The 17,541-nt window shown below is 49.0% G+C and overlaps 2 protein-coding genes across 3 annotated transcripts in view; one reads left to right on the forward strand and one right to left on the reverse strand.

Moving 5' to 3' along the window:
* LOC130111454 (chromodomain Y-like protein 2) overlaps positions 1–2,032 on the forward strand; it is an 80,155-nt gene extending 78,123 nt beyond the window's left edge. The window contains exons 6-7 of the mRNA XM_056278652.1: positions 1,502–1,645; positions 1,746–2,032. Coding sequence (XP_056134627.1) covers positions 1,502–1,645; positions 1,746–1,904 — 303 coding nt within the window. The 3' untranslated portion in view covers positions 1,905–2,032. The remainder of the gene's footprint in view (positions 1–1,501; positions 1,646–1,745) is intronic.
* Positions 2,033–13,398: 11,366 nt separating this feature from the next.
* cmc2 (C-x(9)-C motif containing 2) lies at positions 13,399–17,210 on the reverse strand. 2 transcript variants are annotated; one of them, XM_056279108.1, is made up of 5 exons: positions 16,990–17,210; positions 16,312–16,428; positions 16,083–16,154; positions 14,614–14,651; positions 13,399–14,071 (listed from the first exon to the last, which is right to left on the reverse strand). In XM_056279108.1, coding segments are annotated over exons 2-5 (192 nt in total). In that variant the 5' UTR covers positions 16,393–16,428; positions 16,990–17,210; the 3' UTR covers positions 13,399–14,070. The 2 variants fall into 2 exon arrangements, with proteins under 2 accessions (XP_056135083.1, XP_056135082.1); XM_056279107.1 differs by lacking the exon at positions 14,614–14,651.
* Between the last annotated feature and the right edge of the window lie 331 nt (positions 17,211–17,541).

Consider the following 17,541-nt stretch of genomic DNA (forward strand, 5'->3'; position numbering starts at 1 on the left):
ACCCCCCCCCCACACACACACACACACAGTGATGCACCTGTTTATTTGCATATAGAGTAGGGAAGTGAGATCCGATCACAAGGGGTCACTCGAGACGCATGTGGAGATGTGATTCTGGTGCCAGGTGTGAACTGACCTACTTAGAGCTGTCCACTTGTGATCGGATCACCCGAGATGCGTGTTACTGCCAGGTGTAAACAGTCTCAAAGCAGCTTCCATAGAAAGACAATGGAGCGCTTATATCTGATGCTATGGGTGCTCGTGCATCCTGTTCTGGCACAGAGCGGGTATCCATCCATCCATCCATCCATTATCCAAACCGCTTATCCTGCTCTCAGAGTTGCAGGGATGCTGGAGCCTATCCCAGCAGTCATTGGGCGGCAGGCGGGGAGACACCCTGGACAGACCACCAGGCCATCACAGGGCCGACACACACACACTCACACCTAGGGACAATTCAGCATGGCCGATTCACCTGACCTACATGTCTTTGGACTGTGGGAGGAAACCGGAGCACCCGGAGGAAACCCACACAGACACGGGGAGAACAAGCAAACTCCACACAGAGGATGTCCCGGGATGATGTCCAAGGTTGGACTACCCCGGGGCTCGAACCCAGGACCTTCTTGCTGTGAGGCAACCGCGCTAACCACTGCGCCACCATGCCACCCAACAGTCATTCAAACAGTGAATAACCCTGTAGGTAACATAAAGGTAGGACAGAGCGGATAGGGAGAATAATTATATTGAAAATAACTGTTAGTTGTGTACCTGCTGAGGCTTCCCTTTGTTAATTTTCTCTGTAAGTATGAGCATATCACTTAATAAATTAATACTTTGTACTTTATTTTGCTCAATCTTGTAATTCTGTTATTTTCTGACCAGCACCAGAGTCATCCTAAAAGACATCAGTAATGAGCATTTAGTAGCTTATTTAAACATTTTTATAAAATCTCCAGGGAGCATACCCCTGGACTCCCCCCCCCCCTTAGCGGGTTTGTGTTATTCTCTGCTCGTGCATCCTTCTCACCTTCGTCACCCCCTAACCAGTTTGTATACCTTGGTAACCATTGATAAATTACCCAGCCAGTGTAATTGAAAAGTCAGAGACAACTGGAAATCATATGGAACTGAGGCACTAGGGGTTTTTTTGTTTTGGGGGGAGGGGGGCGTTGGCATTGTTGGTCGTCTTTGAAAGGACAAGTTTGAGGCTCGTGTTCAGTTGCCCAGTAAGACGCTGTTGAAAAGCTGTTTCTAGCGGTGGTCTCATGTCCAAAATCTCCACAATGACGCTGGTGAGTCAAATGATATCATAACTGATATACATGATGGCAAAAACTACAAAAATTAGACCAATGTTGTAAAAAATAAATAAATAAAAATCTAGACTTGTCCAGTTTTTACCACCTGGAATTTTCTGTTATTGCAGAATGACATATTGCAGATGTTTTCTTTCTTTTTACCCTCCTCAACATCGTATCCCCCCCCACCTAAATGCCAGGCCAATGAGATGCTCTTCTGTGGAAGGAAACTTACAGCACAAGAAGCGTGCAGTCGAGGTCTTGTATCACAAGTCTTCTGGCCAACCACATTCAACCAGGAAGTGATGCTCCGTGTCAAGGAAATGTCATCATGCAGTGCGGTGGTAGGTACTTTCCAGACAATACAGAGATCATGGCTGTTTTTTCTCGTAAAGACCTATGTTGCACCTTCACAATAATCCCTTTCCCTATTTTTTTTGGAAGGTTCTGGAAGAATCCAAGTGCCTGGTGAGGAGTATCCTGGTATCTGTCCTGGAGGAGGTGAATGAGAAAGAGTGTCAAATGCTGAAACAGCTTTGGTGCTCGACCAAAGGACTGGAGGCCCTCTTCAGTTACCTGCAGAACAAGGCGTATGAGAACTGATCGCTCGCCTCTGGAGAACTTAGACCCTTGGACTGGTCAGCACTGATCCGACGTGATCTGCAGAGAAACATCCACGGTGATAAGGCTGTGGTCTTCAACTGCTAAAGAAAAGACACAGCAACGTTTTCTTTTTTTGGGGGGTGGGGGTGGGGGGGATTGTCCTTCAGGTCTTTACCAAGCAGCAGAGAGAAGTATCCGGGCCTGGCTCTGTCTGCTTGCATCACTACCGACAAAGTTGATTTCTTTTCAGCATCATTTTTATGAAATCCAACATCTCCGTTGGATCCGCGACTGTCCGGGTGTCCATCCTGTCTTTGTGCGGAGTCAGAGCAAAGAGCCAAATGTGTGTTGCTTTAAGGATAACATGACAGTACTGAAGGAGGTTTTTCAGGGAGGTACAAAGTGTGTGTGTACGTGTGCAATAATGTGTTAGCGGTGTGGATATGCATAATAGCACAGGCATATTTACTTTGCTAAAGTAATAAAAATAAGTAATAAAGTATATATATATTTATTTAAAACATGTGTAAAAAAAGATACCATTTGTATATTATGTGCATTGTTCATTTATTAAGTCAAGTAATAAGTTGATAAATTCCCTAATCTTTTGAGCTGGACTGTAAACCATGGCTTTGAATGGGTGTAGAGAAAACCAAAGTTTGCATGAGGACAGATGGCGACACGGTGTGTCCGTGCATGCACGTGCCCACCTTTACGGACGGAATGGAGCCGTTCGGAAAACACTGGCCACAAAATGACACAAGGAGTCGTTCGCGGAAGATGAGCATGCCGGATGTGACGTTTGTGCAGAAACACAACAGGCCTGTGAAACGCCACGACACGCTGTGGTGACTTGTGAGTGCGGCGCGGTCAGGTTAACGCATCCTGCAGTACTTGGCTCGTTTTCGCTCGGATCGTGTCGTCCGGCATTTAGGCCTACGGCGTAGTACGTTGTCCTGCCAGAGTTGTCGTCATCATCACCATCATCATCATCATCATCTTCTTGGCCTCATATGCGGAACCATCTATTTCGCTTTATGTTTTGACTCAAGGCAGGTGCGCCGAGGTTAACAGGGCCGTCCTGCGTGTAATGTGGTGGGTACCGAGAGAGGTCAGCGTCTGTCCCCGCTCTTCTCTCACCTTGTACTCGTAGTAGTAATGTGAACTAGCTTACAGAAGAAATACAGTGATGGCCAGAATTGACCTTTCGCAAAGTACCGCCCCAGAACGGTGCTTGTCCAATCCTACCTTAGCAACGGTCCGTCAAGCTTTCAAACAGCACAGCAAAATGCTGAACCGGTGTGCCTATGGGATCTGCAAATCGGATACTAGATATCTGAAAAGTTTGGAGGGGGTGTCATTTTCTTTCCCTTCCCGAAACCCAGAACGCAAGAAGCGCAATGTCGGCAATAGATTGGGCAGTATAGCAGACCCCATGGCCAGCTTAATCCATCCAAAATCAACACAAATACCTGTCTGCTCCAAGCTAAGCTTGCTGCTAGCTATTATTGATAGCTAATACAGCTAACGTGTTATTAGTTACTTTTACCCACACAATGCGCTGATTACTTCCCTCATGTTTTGGTGTTTTTCGGCTACTTCCTGGATAGTTCTGGAATGCCTGACGGGCATAGCAACAGTAACTAAGGGGGGCGGGACTTTGCGAAAGGTCCATTTAAATGTGTCCGGTCCTGCTTTAAAGGTCTACCGGGGCCGTCCGGGTGGCGTAGCGGTCTATTCCGTTGTCTACCAACACGGGGATCGCCGGATCGAATCCCCGCGTTACCTCCGGCTCGGTCGGGCGTCCCTACAGACACAATTGGCCGTGTCTGCGGGTGGGAAGCCGGATGTGGGTGTGTCTCCTGGTGGCTGCACTAGCGTCTCCTCTGGTCGGTCGGGGCGCCTTTTCTGGGGGTGGTGGTGTACCGATAGTGGCCTGTAGGGGCGCTATACAGCTACTGCCTGTATGTATGTGCAGAGACCTACTTTGTGTGCGTGCTCCAATGATACAGGGGGTAGCGTGATCCTCCCACTCGCCACGCCCCCCTGGCGAAACTCCTCACTGTCAGGGGAAAAGAAGCAGCTGGCGACTCCACGTGTGTCGGAGGAGGCATGTGGTAGTCTGCAGCCCTCCCCGGATCGGCAGAAGGAGTGGAGCAGCGACCGGGACACCTCGGAAAGTAAGGTAATTGGCCGGATACATCTGGGGGGGGGGGGACTACCAAAAAGAGATCTGGGGAGAGGAAGACTACTGATAGGAATGAATGTGGAGGGGAGGGGATCACTGAAAATGCAAATGTGCCCTTCTTCTTCTTCAATGGAGTAAAGTATGCAGAATATGGCTATATAAGGGGAAAGGATGTAATCCTCTTTTGTTAAAGCTATGTGAAGTGTACATTACATGCTGTGGTGTGTCGCTGTGCAGGAGTGTGGCGTGGTAATAACCGAGCAACCCGCGCGCTGCACGACATCGGCTCGAGTTGTCGCCGCAGCCGCTTGCAGTAGTGTGAAATGTGGGCCCGGTGTTTGAGAAGGTCGGGCGTTCGTGCCGAGATTACCCTGCAGTTGTTTAGGTTGTGTGTTTTTCTTTCCTTTTTTTCTTCCCTAAAGCACGCTGAAGAAGAAAACAAAACAAAACAAAACTTGCTTGTTTTGTGCAGAAGGTGACAGCACTAAGTGTCCGTGGTCTACGTTGCGGACGTGCAGCGGACGTGCAGCGGACGTGCAGCGGACGTGCAGCGGACGTGCAGCGGACGTGCAGCGGACGTGCAGCGGACGTGCAGCGGACGTGCAGCGGACGTGCAGCGGACGCCCACGTCGCCCTCACCGCGTGCGACGATAGTTGCAGGAAATTGCAGATTTCTTCTTCTTCCGGTGTATCTGGGGATCCATCTTTGTTCACCAAATATGTAGTTCTGTGAAAAACCCTGTTTGGTATAATTCAGAGCAGTGTCCGTTTTGCGGGTGTGTGCACGTGCAGAATATATAGAATATTTGGGCTGGTTAACTGTGTAATTAAACGCATGTAATATACTGTAGATATGTGTTGCGTGTCAGAATAGTAGTTTATATTTCGGGGTATGTTTTGTATTGGAACTGTAAGTACTGTTAGAAATGTGTACGTTTATTTTTGTATTTATTTGAGACTATACCGTCACGGGTCTGCTGTGCCATGATGTCCCCGTCCCTCCAGAGGCACCCTCTTCAGTATCACGTCAACACTTTCTCGAGTATAGAAGAATATCCATGAATAAAATCTCATACGTGGGGTAACATAGCTTTCCAATCATGCATTTGGTTTGAAAAGAGTGAAACGTTGTCAATCAGATGTTTTCCTTTTCCACTTTATCATTGCGTCCACTTTGCCTTCTTCTCGACGTTGTCAAAAAAACAATTTATAATTTCACTTTATTTATGTCTTGTAGTTGAGTGTAGACACTACATGATATTTTTTGGGGCGGGGGGGGTCCCCCCTTTTTCTCCCCAATTGTACTTGGCCAATTACCCCCACTCTTCCAAGCCGCCCCGGTCGCTGCTCCACCCCCTCTGCCGATCCGGGGAGGGCTGCAGACTACCACGTGCCTCCTCCGATACATGTGGAGTCGCCAGCCGCTTCTTTTCACCTGACAGTGAGGAGTTTCGCCAGGGGGACGTAGCACGTGGGAGGATCACGCTATTCCCTCCCCCAGCCCCCCCCCCCCCCCAACAGGCACCTCGACCGACCAGAGGAGGCGCTAGTGCAGCGACCAGAACACATAACCACATCCGGTTTCCCACCCGCAGAAAACGGCCAGTTGTGTCTGTAGGGGACGCCCGACCAAGCCGGACTAGATGATTTTTATAGGGGACAGCTACAGGTGGGTGACGAAGGAAAAACCTGAAAAAAAATGAGTGGAGAAACAACAAACGCAGGTGCGCCCATACAGACGTAGTGCACAGCGGCGTTGTAGTGGGTGGGGGGGGGGCCTACCAGGGTCCAGAAGGGAGCGGGGTGGACCTTGGAGATTGTTTTGGTTTGCCCATTTAATTTCTAACTAATTAGTGTCCTAACTAATTTTTTCAGTCACTGCAAGACAGTTAGGTTAAGTTAGGTTAAAATAGATGAATGTACTGTGGAGTTAGAAAACAACGAGACAGGAGACGTGAGAGTAGACGTAGTCCAGGTAGTTTACTAGCTCCAACTTTACATGTCATATATTCGACAACGACACTGAACTCTCTGGACCGGAAGCGGAAGTGTATTCTCTCTTAGGTGAATGTCTCTAGTTATATAGATGTGGGTCACCACACAGGCCCCCCCAGAATTCACCTACACAAAACAATGCAAAACAGCAAAAGCGCAACTCATGAACATAAAAATAGACTCTACAACAGAACAGTCAATGACATAGTGCAAAGTCACGGGGAAAACAAGTGACGAGTCGGGGGGTGGACCCTGCGGCCATAACGGCTGCGCTTCACAGGAGGGGAAACAGATGGGGCCGAAACCCGGGCCATAGGCGGGGCCGAAGCAGGAACAGAGGCAGGTGCCGGGGCCGACCTAGGAGGGCGTCCCCGCCGCGGGGGTAGGGCCAATTGCATTGGCTCCCCAATGTCCAAGTGAGCAGGCTTGAGACGGTCTATAGCGACCCGCTCCGGCCTGCCCCCCATGTCCACCACAAAGTTCTTATCCCCCACCTCCAGGACGCGGAAGGGCCCGTCGTATGGGGGCTGCAGCGGGGATCGATGGCTGTCGTGCCTAATGAAGACGTACCTCGCCGATGGCAGATCCTTGGGGACGTAGGACCGGGGGAGGCAGTGTTGAGACATCGGAACGGGAGCGAAGGCACCGGCAGCGCTCCGGGACGCACTGAGGTGAGAGGCGGCCGACCAGGGAGTCGTAGCATCCGGAAGAAACTCCCCCGGAACTCGCAGGGGCTGGCCATACACCAGCTCAGCGGAGGAGGTCTGGAGGTCTTCCTTCGGGGCCGAACGCAGGCCGAGCATGACCCATGGGAGCCGGTCCATCCAGTCGCAGCCAGTGAGGCTTGCCCGCAGAGCGGCTTTCATGTCCCGATGGAACCGCTCACAAAGTCCGTTGCTCTGCGGGTTGTACGCCGTAGTGCGGTGGATCTTCATCCCCAGGTGCTCAGCGACCGCCGTCCAGAGCTCCGAGGTAAACTGGGAGCCCCGGTCGCTCGTGATGTCACCCGGTGTGCCGAAACGGGCCACCCAGCAGCCGATGAACGCCCGTGCTACCTCTGCTGCCGTCGTGGAGGACAAGGGAATAGCCTCTGGCCACCTGGTGGCCCTGTCCACAATAGTGAGGAGGAACGTATAACCACGGGAGGGGGGCAGGGGACCCACCAGGTCAACATTGACGTGGTCAAACCGCCTCTCTGGAACCACAAACGGCGCCAAAGGGGCCTTGGTATGGCGGTGCACCTTGGCGCGTTGGCACGCCACACAAGAGCCGGCCCAGGCTCTAACATCCTTACGGAGCCCAGGCCAAACAAACTTGACGCTCACCAATTTGGTCGAGGCCTTCACTCCCGGGTGGGAAAGGCCGTGGACGGTGTCGAAAACTCGGCGCCGCCAGGAAGTAGGCACCAGGGGGCGCGGTTGACCGGTGGAGATGTCACAGAGGAGGGTGGTGTTGGCCGCGTCGAACGTCACGTCCTCCAGCCGTAGCGCCGTAGGGGTCGACCGGTAGTCTTGAACGGTCGCGTCCTTGGCTTGGTCCGCTGCCATAGCGGCGTAGTCGAGTCCCAAGTGAACGGCGTTAACAACCGCCCGTGAAAGGCAGTCGGCGACGGAGTTATCCTTGCCCGACACGTGTTGTATGTCCGTGGTAAACTCGGAAACCGCCGCGAGATGACGCTGCTGACGCCCAGACCACGGTTCTGAGGTTTTGGCCATACAGAACGTCAGCGGTTTGTGGTCCACGAAAGCGGTGAACTGTCGGCCCTCCAATAGGAACCTAAAGTGTCTGGTTGCGAGGAAGAGACCCAGTAGTTCCCTATCAAAGGTGCTGTATTTGCGCTCGCTCTCACGGAGTTGTTTACTGAAGAACGCCAACGGCTGCCAGCCCCCCCCCCACCCACTGCTCACACACGGCCCCCACGGCGTAGTCGGAGGCATCCGTTGTAAGGGCTATGGGGGCGGCAGGCGACGGGTGAGCTAGCAGCGCAGCGTTGGCCAGCGCGGTCTTGGCGGCCACAAAAGCCTCGTCCATCCCCGAAGACCAGTCCAGCTCGTCCTTAGACTTCTTACCCCGCAGGGCCTCATACAGGGGACGCATGATGTGGGCGGCACGGGGCAGGAAACGGTTATAAAAGTTCACCATGCCCAGGAATTCCTGCAGCGACTGTACAGTGCGGGGGCGGGGGAACATGGTGACAGCCTCAACCCTGGCAGGGAGGGGAACGGCCCCCTGTGGAGTGATGTGGTGCCCGAGGAAGGTGATGGACGACTCCCCGAACTGACACTTAGCTGGGTTGATGATGAGGCCGTGTTCGCTGAGCCTGTCAAACAGCTGTCTGAGGTGCGTCATGTGTTCCTCCGCCGACGCGCTGGCCACGAGGATGTCGTCTAAGTACACAAACAAAAATGGCATGTCGCGGAGCAGAGAATCCATAAGGCGCTGAAACGTCTGCGCCGCCCCTTTAAGGCCGAAAGGCATACGTAAAAACTCAAAGAGCCCAAAGGGTGTGATGACAGCCGTTTTTGGGACATCCAGTGGGTGGACCGGCACTTGGTGATACCCCCGCACTAAGTCGATTTTGGAATAGATGGCAGCGCCCGCCAGGTGGGTAGAGAAATCTTGTATGTGCGGTATGGGGTACCGGTCGGGGGTCGTGGCATTGTTTAGGCGACGGTAGTCCCCGCACGGGCGCCAACCCCCGTTGGCCTTAGTAACCATGTGAAGAGGGGAAGCCCACGGGCTGTCAGAACGGCGGACAATGCCGAGGCGCTGCATAGTCGAAAACTCCTCCCTGGCTATTGCGAGCTTGGCCGAGTCGAGGCGTCGGGCCCGGGCGTAAACTGGGGGCCCCACTGTGGTGATATGATGTTCCACGCCGTGCTTGGCCACCGCCGAGGAGAAGGTGGGTTTGGTCAGCTCGGGGAAATTTGCGAGCAGGCGTTGGTATGGATCCCCGGTGGAGAGTGTGTTAGCGAGGCACAGCGCTCCAGCGCCCCCAAGCGTGCAGGGGTATGACGCAAAAGAGACGGCATCAATCACGCGACAGTTTTTAACATCCACCAGCAGGTTGAAAGCACAGAGGAAATCCGCACCTAGGAGCGGGGTGGATACAGCAGCCATCACAAAGTCCCAGCCGAAACGTCGGCCGCCAAAACACACGTCCACATGTCTGATACCGTACGTCCGAATGGACGTGCCGTTGGCGGCGTCCATCTGGGGGCCGTGACTGTCGGTCATCGTGTCCACAGCTTGTGCTGGTAGTATGCTGCGTTGAGCGCCAGAGTCAACCAGCAGCCGCCGGCCCGACAAGGAGTCTCTGATGAACAACAGCTTGCAGTCACGGCCGGCGCCCATAGCCGTTAACGAGCGCCGGCCTTGGCGTTTCCCTGAACCCTGTAACTGCAGGGTTTGCGACACCGTTTTGCTTTTGCCCCAAACCTGGCATGGTAATAACAGAGCCCGTCGTCAGGTTGGCGGCGGGCTGTCACCGCAGCCGCGGTGTCCATATAGTCGTACACAGGTGGTGGTGGGGCGGTCTGGTGGGGTAGCAGGGCATGCACAAACTGTTGCCGGTTGGCCAGGAAAACCCTGTCTGCTTCAGCAGCCAGAGAACGGTAGTCCTTGGAGGCGGCGAGAGGAGAACTGGCCAGTGCTGTGCGTACAGGTGCGGGGAGCTGCCTCAGAAAAATGTGTGTGAAAAGAAAGGCCGGATCAGCCGATCCCAGCACAGACAGCATTTTTTCCATTAAATCAGACGGTTTGCCGTCGCCGAGGCCATTCGGGGACAGTAAACGGTCTGCCTTCTCCAGCTCCGACAGTTCAAATAGTTTCAGGAGGAATGTCTTTATAGCGTCGTACTTGCCAGCAGCTGGCGGAGCTTCCAACAGTGTCATTGCTCGCGCCGTTGTCGATGCGTCTAACGCCGCCACTACGTGGAAGTACTGCGTTGCATCCTGCGTTATCCCTCTCAGCTGGAACTGGGCTTCCACATGTTGAAACCACGGCCGTGGATTATGCTGCCAAAAGTCGGGTAGCTTCACAGTAGCGGTGTAAATGCTAGCGTTAGCAATAGCCATGTTGTTAGCACCGGCGTCGTCGTTGTCAAACATACTCGTATTAGTTGTTCGATCACGTCGGGGTCACCAATGTGGAGTTAGAAAACAACGAGACAGGAGACGTGAGAGTAGACGTAGTCGAGGTAGTTTACTAGCTCCAACTTTACATGTCATATATTCGACAACGACACTGAACTCTCTGGACCGGAAGCGGAAGTGCATTCTCTCTTAGGTGAATGTCTCTAGTTATATAGATGTGGGTCACCACAGTACTGTGATTGTAAATAATATGCAGTATGCTAGAACTCAAGAAAGTGATGCGTGAGAGACAAAAGCCCACAGAGACTGCTTATGTATAGGGCCCAGAATGTTGTGCTACGCCCCTGGTAGTGCATGATACAATGAAGCAATTAAGGGGCCATCATGCTCTGTGGCATGACGGGATGTTAATTGGGGATGAAGATGGCAAGAAGAAAAGATCAAAGGGACTTTGAAAGAGGGTTCATTATTGGAGCGTGGACGGCAGGAACTCCAGTCACGGCGACTGCTCAACAGGCTCGTGTTTCAATAGGAACAGTGACTCAAGTGGCATATGCATTTAGATCTATGGGAAAGACGTCAGTATATGGGGTTGGAAATTACGGTCGAACGTGCACGTTCGCTGACTATGATGGCCGTGCATTAGTGCGATATGTAAAGGGGGGGGACTTCCTCAGGTGACTTGAGAATGTTAATGCTGGACGTGATCAGACGGCCAGCAAGAACAGTCCGTCAACAACTACACAGGGATATTTTAGTAGGGTTGCAGTGCATCAAGGGCGCAGTGGCTAACACGGTCGCCTCACAGCAAGAAGGTGCCAGGTTCGAGCCCCGGGGTAGTCCAACCTTGGGGGTCGTCCTCTGTGTGAAGTTTGCATGTTCTCCCCGTATCTGGGTGGGTGTGCTCCGGTTTCCCCCCACAGTCCAGACATGTAGGTCAGGTGAATCGGTCGTACTAAATTGTCCCTGTGTGTGTGTGTGTGTGTGGGCCCTGTGATGGCCTGGCGGCCTGTCCAGGTTGTCTCCCCGCCTGCCGCCCAATGACTGCTGGGATAGGCTCCAGCACCCCCACAACCCAGAGAGCAGGATAAGCGGTTTGGATGATGGTTGGATGGATGCGGTGCATAAACCCCTCATTATGAAGATAAATGCACATTTGAGAGTTCGGTGGTGCAAAAACCATTGACATCGGTCTAGAAAGAGTGGTCACCTTTATCCTATGATGAGACATCTCTATCCTGACGGGAGTGGTCTCTTCCAGGATGACAATGCCCCCATCCACAGGGCAAGAGGGATCACCAAATGGTTTGATGAGGATGAAAATGATGTAAATCACATGCTATGGCCTTCACAGTCACCAGATCTCAACCCAGTTGAACACCTGTGGGAGGTTTTGGACCGAGGTGTTAGACTCCAGCATCATCAAAACACCAGTTGAGGGAATATCTTTTGGAAGAATGGTGTCCATCCCTCCAGTAGAGTTCAGAGACTTGTAGAATCCATGACAAGGAGCATCTGTTCTGGAGGCTCGTGGTGGACCGACAGCTTACTGAGACACTTTATATTGGTTTTTCCGTTCATTTGTCCCCCGTCTGAATACATAGCTTATATATTTAACCTGTGATTTGTTCTATTTTAAGGCTGTATGCTCCATACTCCTCGGACCCCCTTATTTCATAATAGCCATTTATATCATCTTTGGTCTGTATAATATGGACAATAGAAGCATAATTGTTCATTTATCCCTCTGAAGGCTTTTTTTATCGCAGTGAACAAAACTGTGGTCATGAGTGGCAATATCACATTAATCATTACAGGTGAATGAGTACCTTGATCAAATTGATCAAGAAAAATGCTTCAACCCAGTAGCTGTGTTATTTGATAAATGAAATTGTTGTACCGCAGTGTTTTTACTGCCATGGCTCAGGTCAGTCAGACTAGATGGAAAAGTGAAGGATACTCGGTTCCCTGCCTGAGGGACACCGGCATGGAGTCCTGTCAGTGCAGGATGGAATACATTGTCCTGGGGTCGCTGTGGGCGCCTGTCGGGACCAATCCACCATGACCATTTGCGGCTGGCATGTCATGTTGATCAGTGACCTAGCTGGATATTGATCTCATTTTCTTAATTTATAATAATTGATTCTTCAATGCAACTTTTTTCTGAGTCTAACTTATTCGACCTCGCATCAACCTGTGGCTTCAAATAATCTTACGTGTTTCAGTTGTGTTTTACAATTGGGATTTTAAAGTAGTTATAATTGAAAGGCTGACTCGTGTGTTGAGATTTACCATTATACGTATGACTGACATGGTTTTTACTCCGTTTTGTGTTTGCTTTTATCTTCTACCATCACAGCGATGCATCACATCCCTTCATAGTCATGTACACAGTAAAATATTCGGTTTCTACTCTAAACCACACCTCGGGGTGCCTTAGAAGTTGTATATCTTTTGTCAGTGAAAGATCAGTCCATACATTGTGATGCAGGTGGGTGAACTGCTTTAAATAAAGAACTGTGTCTTACCTCACAATGACGTTTTGTTTGGTTTTGTTTTTTTGTCCCCGTGGTATTGTAAAGACAGAACTGTGCACACAGAACATTCCAGACTCTTACAGCACCGCCCACCACTTTGTACCGTTCCTCATTCTAACCCGATTTAAACATTTTACCCTCCCATAAAAGTTGAACAGGGGAAGATGACTGCTGTAATCATTTAGAACCATCCTTTGCTATAGCGGCCTTCCTTTCTGAGGTCAACATGTAGCGTGGTGGCCAAACAGGAACAAGTTATTTATTTATAATCCCCAAGTTAAATAGAACTGAAGCGACCTACTTTTATGCTCTCAATACTACTGGCTGAGATACACTATTTATATGTGATGTTGACGTTGTCAACTTAACATAATTGAACTGAGCGTATTTAAGTCTCTGTGTTGTGTACTGTACTGAATTTGCTAGACTACAGTGGCATTGATGACAGACCAACTACAACTGAGCACCATTAGGGTCACAGGTTCAGTCACGTGCTACACTGAAAAGAATAAGACAATACAATGAGTGTTCCTGGCCAAATGGACTCCATGCTGACACGAGTAGTAACACAATTCGTTTTTATGCCATGTTAGATGGACAGTGTCAACAAGTCCTGCATTCTTACGCAATGTAATGAAAATGACGCTGCACGAGAGCCAGTTTGGATTCTTAATGGGGTTTATAAGCAACACCATATTCGAAAGGAGTCAAACTTCTTGAATCAATATGATTCCTTATTCAAATAAACCCTGATTTAAAACATTTTCACAAAAAAAAAAAAGTGTATGGCAGCTTTGTATAAGTCAGTACAAGTCAGGACACAAAACTTTTATCTTGCGTCTTAAAACTCCACCCCAAGAAATGCCCCACAAAATGGATATTACATACTATAACATGTCAATAAATAGTAGTTTTAATACAGACTGTAAGGTGTAGGTTGTGAGGTCTATACTACACTCTATACCCACTTGGTGCACAGAGTTTATGTACTGGTAGTCATCATAAAATCTGCAGACAAAATGTATTGGTAGTGGACATCGCCACAGCTGAATCAGCTAAACTAGCCAACAAAGCCCGCCTTCTCGGTAACTCCAGTGAATACACAGAGGAACACTAGGACAGAGAAACACTAGGACGGGCTATGACCCCGGTTATGTGAAGATGCTGCAGCAACAGGATAGGCTGTTTTATAATGATCTTGGTGTCAGTCTCAATATTCTGGTTCCCCAACTCTCCCTCGTCTGAAGCGAGAATGCAGTCAAATCTCCTTCAGAACTCATCCTTTGGCCCTTCCTTCAGCTTCCTTTCCATCTCTTTGGCATGCTGCCTGCTGCGCTCCCGTTTCGCCAACCTCTGTAGGAAACAAGTACAGCATTGGCTCAAGAAAAAGAAAAGAAAAGAGAACGAGAGCGTGTAACATTGAGGTGAGGGTCTTTGCGGTTGTGATACAAATAACCTGCTTCAATCCTACCATGCCTTTAAATAGTAATGTAATATATGGTTTCAGCTTGTACATACTTAGAGTCTAGTAAATACTTCTGAAAAATGCTGATTTGGGGTTTCAAGAGCAAGGTGGGAAGAAGTAAAACTGGCGATGTGGCGAGGCACTCGACTCTTGACAGTGTTACTTTTCAAAAGTTTCTGCTCACTGACATTAAACCTCCTTGAGATCTCTGGTTGTGCTCTATTTCTGGGGCCCCAACCCTTTTTTGCACAGCAGACTGGTTTAATATTGACAAAATTCTTTCAGACTAGCCGGTGGGGGAGGGTGTTACTCACGATCGGAATAAAGGTTAGGTTTATAAGTCAACAGCATCATAAAATTTAATGTTTGGATATTAAACGCACAGCGCATATTTTCCTCACATGGCCATATTAAAAACATTGCAACTCACCAATTCACTGAATCAGTGGGAGCCCTGGGCTTGTATCCCTGCAACAAGAGGGTCGTGACGTGCAAGTCATCGGTCACAATAAAGCCATATTTTAGGAGCAACTCATCGTATTTTCTTTTGAAGGAAGTTTTTTTTTCAGTCTCCTGCTGTCTCTGCATTATCATCATTAGACCTTTTATTTCCCCCGCCTCTTCCAAAGAAATTCAAGTGACGTTTGTTTTTTACTCATGATAGCTAGCTCATGGCAACACACACATCGAGCAGGTATGTGGGTGATGACCGATTGATGATCTCACGTGCCTTGCATTACTCAAGTTCAACATCAGTATCCTCATCCTGTTATGGTGTGACAGGGAAGGGTGAAGAAATGCAGCACAGACTGTGCAAAGTTCAGTGTAATTATTGCACAAATAGCCTATGTTGTGTGTATTGGTCAGGTTTTTTTTTTTTTTTTGCCAATTCATATCATTTCCTCGCGGCCCAGTAGCAAATGTTTTGCGGCCTGGTGCCGGTCCGTGGCCTGGTGGTTGGGGAACACTGCTTAAGCCTCGTTGGCATGCTGCATATTGTGTAGTGACATGGCCGCGCTAGGATCAAGTATAACGTTGAATTCCTATCAGTTGATGATCAAACAATAGCCGATAGTGTGGTAAAGATGTAATGCTCTTTGTTGAGGATGTTGTCTCAATACAATAACATTCACATTTGGATTACTCCATGCCAAACCATATGAAGGATCTCTCTTCTTTTCTTCTTTCAGCTTGTTCCGTTTCTCAGGGGTCACCACAGTGGGTTTTACAGTTTCCATCGACACCGTGACGGCACAGCACCAATGGTGGCCATTGTTAACCCCGGCCTCAGCCAATCCCATATGAAGTGTCAATTGATCCGGTATGGTCTTGTCAATCTGCATGATTTGGCAAAATTTTACATCAGATGCCCTTCCTGACACAACCACTAACCTTATGGACGGGGGCACAGGTAATGCGCTGGACGCCATCCCAGTATTCATGGACTTGTGCCCATGCCTGTCGCTCTGCGGAGGACATAGCCATATAATGGCTATGTATTTTAAAAGTCTCCATGGTTCGCCATGCTTTTGGTACTCGTGGCACTTTTTTCATTTGCTGCAACTAGCCTTCGAGTCAGACAAGCACAAGCGTCATGTGCCGTTTCGTGTGCCACAGTTATATGGAGTGGGGAAACCAAGCCCACCTGACACAAACCAGGACAGTGCCAGTCAGGTTTTGGAGCACACCCTCTGTTCCTACACCACCAATCGGGATGGGGCTGATAGTGCAGTGGGGCTGAAAACTTCAACTGACAGGGCATCATGACTATGTTGTAATTTTTAATTGAAAACTGTTTGGTAAAGTTATTTTGGCCAATTTTATCCAGTATTGATAGGTTTAATAATGTAACATTTTAACAAAAAACTAAAATAAGAGCAGAATATTGACAATCCTCACCTCTTTCTTCAGGCATTGCCGCATAGCCCGGTCCGCGTCATTACACGTGCCAAAGAACCTCATGACATTGTGCTGTGGGTAACACGAAATAAATCAATGTAGGGTTTTAATTTGCTGTCTTTAGAGGAGAACATCTCATAGTTAGTGTCATTCACATGCAATCAACGTTTTTCCAAACAAACCCTGCCATGTACTGAGCACTCGGCACTTTCAAAATATCATACTGTACCTCCTTGTGGCATTGACGTAGAAGTGTTATTAGTTCATTACACTCATCCGTGTGGAGGTGAGGTGAAAGGTCAGGGTGCATTTTGAGTTAAGGTCTTACTGTGCCACTCCTTAAGTACTGGAAAGTCACAAACAAGAGGAGTACTGTTTACCACATGGAACGATGATATAAAGAATTATCATGTTGGTAATATAGCGTCAGACATTATAAAAAATATGATAACGCATCAGTAATTAGCTGAAAATATTGCTATTTAAAACATTTGCCTGTCTATTCTAAAGGATACTGGCGCCTCCCCATCCCTCTCCTTCCTGTTCAGTCATTTTGTTTTGAAGCTTTGTTTTCCAGCGGACACTTACCTGTGCAAAGACAGTTAATGACAGAGATGCATAGACATACAACAACCCAGCCATAAGTTAACCGTGATGATCACCTGCTACACTTGCACATTAACCTTGAAAACAAACATGATGTTGGTAATGAAATGCACAGCGTTTTCACTGTCGTTTCCTTTTGAAAACCTGTCTGAATAGTAAAACTAAATCTCAAGCTATTCATAATAAATCCTGTTTAAAACTCCTACTTTGGTTATAACCTTACACAACAGACCAACCAACAACAGAGTAAATCAGCACACATTCTTTTGCACAGCACACATCTTATTTTGGGGACTCTTACCCGAGTCGTGGCTATGTCATTTGGATATATATGTTTAGGACTCTGGAGAGCTAATAGCCCAAAAACACAACGCAAAAACTACGACAGTGTAGCCTTCACTGAGGGTCGAATCCGGGATTTTCTCAAGCCGGCGCTACGAAGGACTACAGAGACTTTCTTGCTAAATGTTAGCTAACCCACGACCGTCACATGGACATAGAGGGGACACCCCGCTCCGACACTACAACCTTACCTAAAAGGTAGGAAATGACGACACATTGAGTCACACCATAACGGCGAATCAGCGCCGGTCTTAACGAAGAAGAGGCGGGGCTTGTATTGACGGCAACATAGCTAAATAATAACGCAAACCAGAAAACTAACCTCAACGGCTACTCACTTTCTCCCGAAACCACCGATTTAAATCGTATATTTTATACGGTGAGGTGGAAGGAATAATTTGAACCCGTGTACAAAACTGCTGTAGAAAATATTACGTATGCAACCGTGTCGTAGTGCCACTCCAGCACGACAGAGGGCGACAAAGGGAATGCGAGCCGCGGTCTGGATGAA

This window comes from Lampris incognitus, chromosome 4 (assembly GCF_029633865.1).
Source record: "Lampris incognitus isolate fLamInc1 chromosome 4, fLamInc1.hap2, whole genome shotgun sequence".
Taxonomy (NCBI): domain Eukaryota; kingdom Metazoa; phylum Chordata; class Actinopteri; order Lampriformes; family Lampridae; genus Lampris; species Lampris incognitus.

Bases quoted from the DNA above. Each gene is read 5' to 3' on its own strand.
- cmc2 (XM_056279107.1), bottom strand. From the start codon at position 16,392: ATGCACCCTGACCTTTCACCTCACCTCCACACGGATGAGTGTAATGAA. The intron at 16,155-16,311 runs GTACAGTATGAT...TGTTACCCACAG, and splicing joins TACGTCAATGCCACAAGGAG to CACAATGTCATGAGGTTCTT. The intron at 14,072-16,082 runs GTGAGGATTGTC...TGTTTCCTACAG, and splicing joins GGCAATGCCTGAAGAAAGAG to AGGTTGGCGAAACGGGAGCG.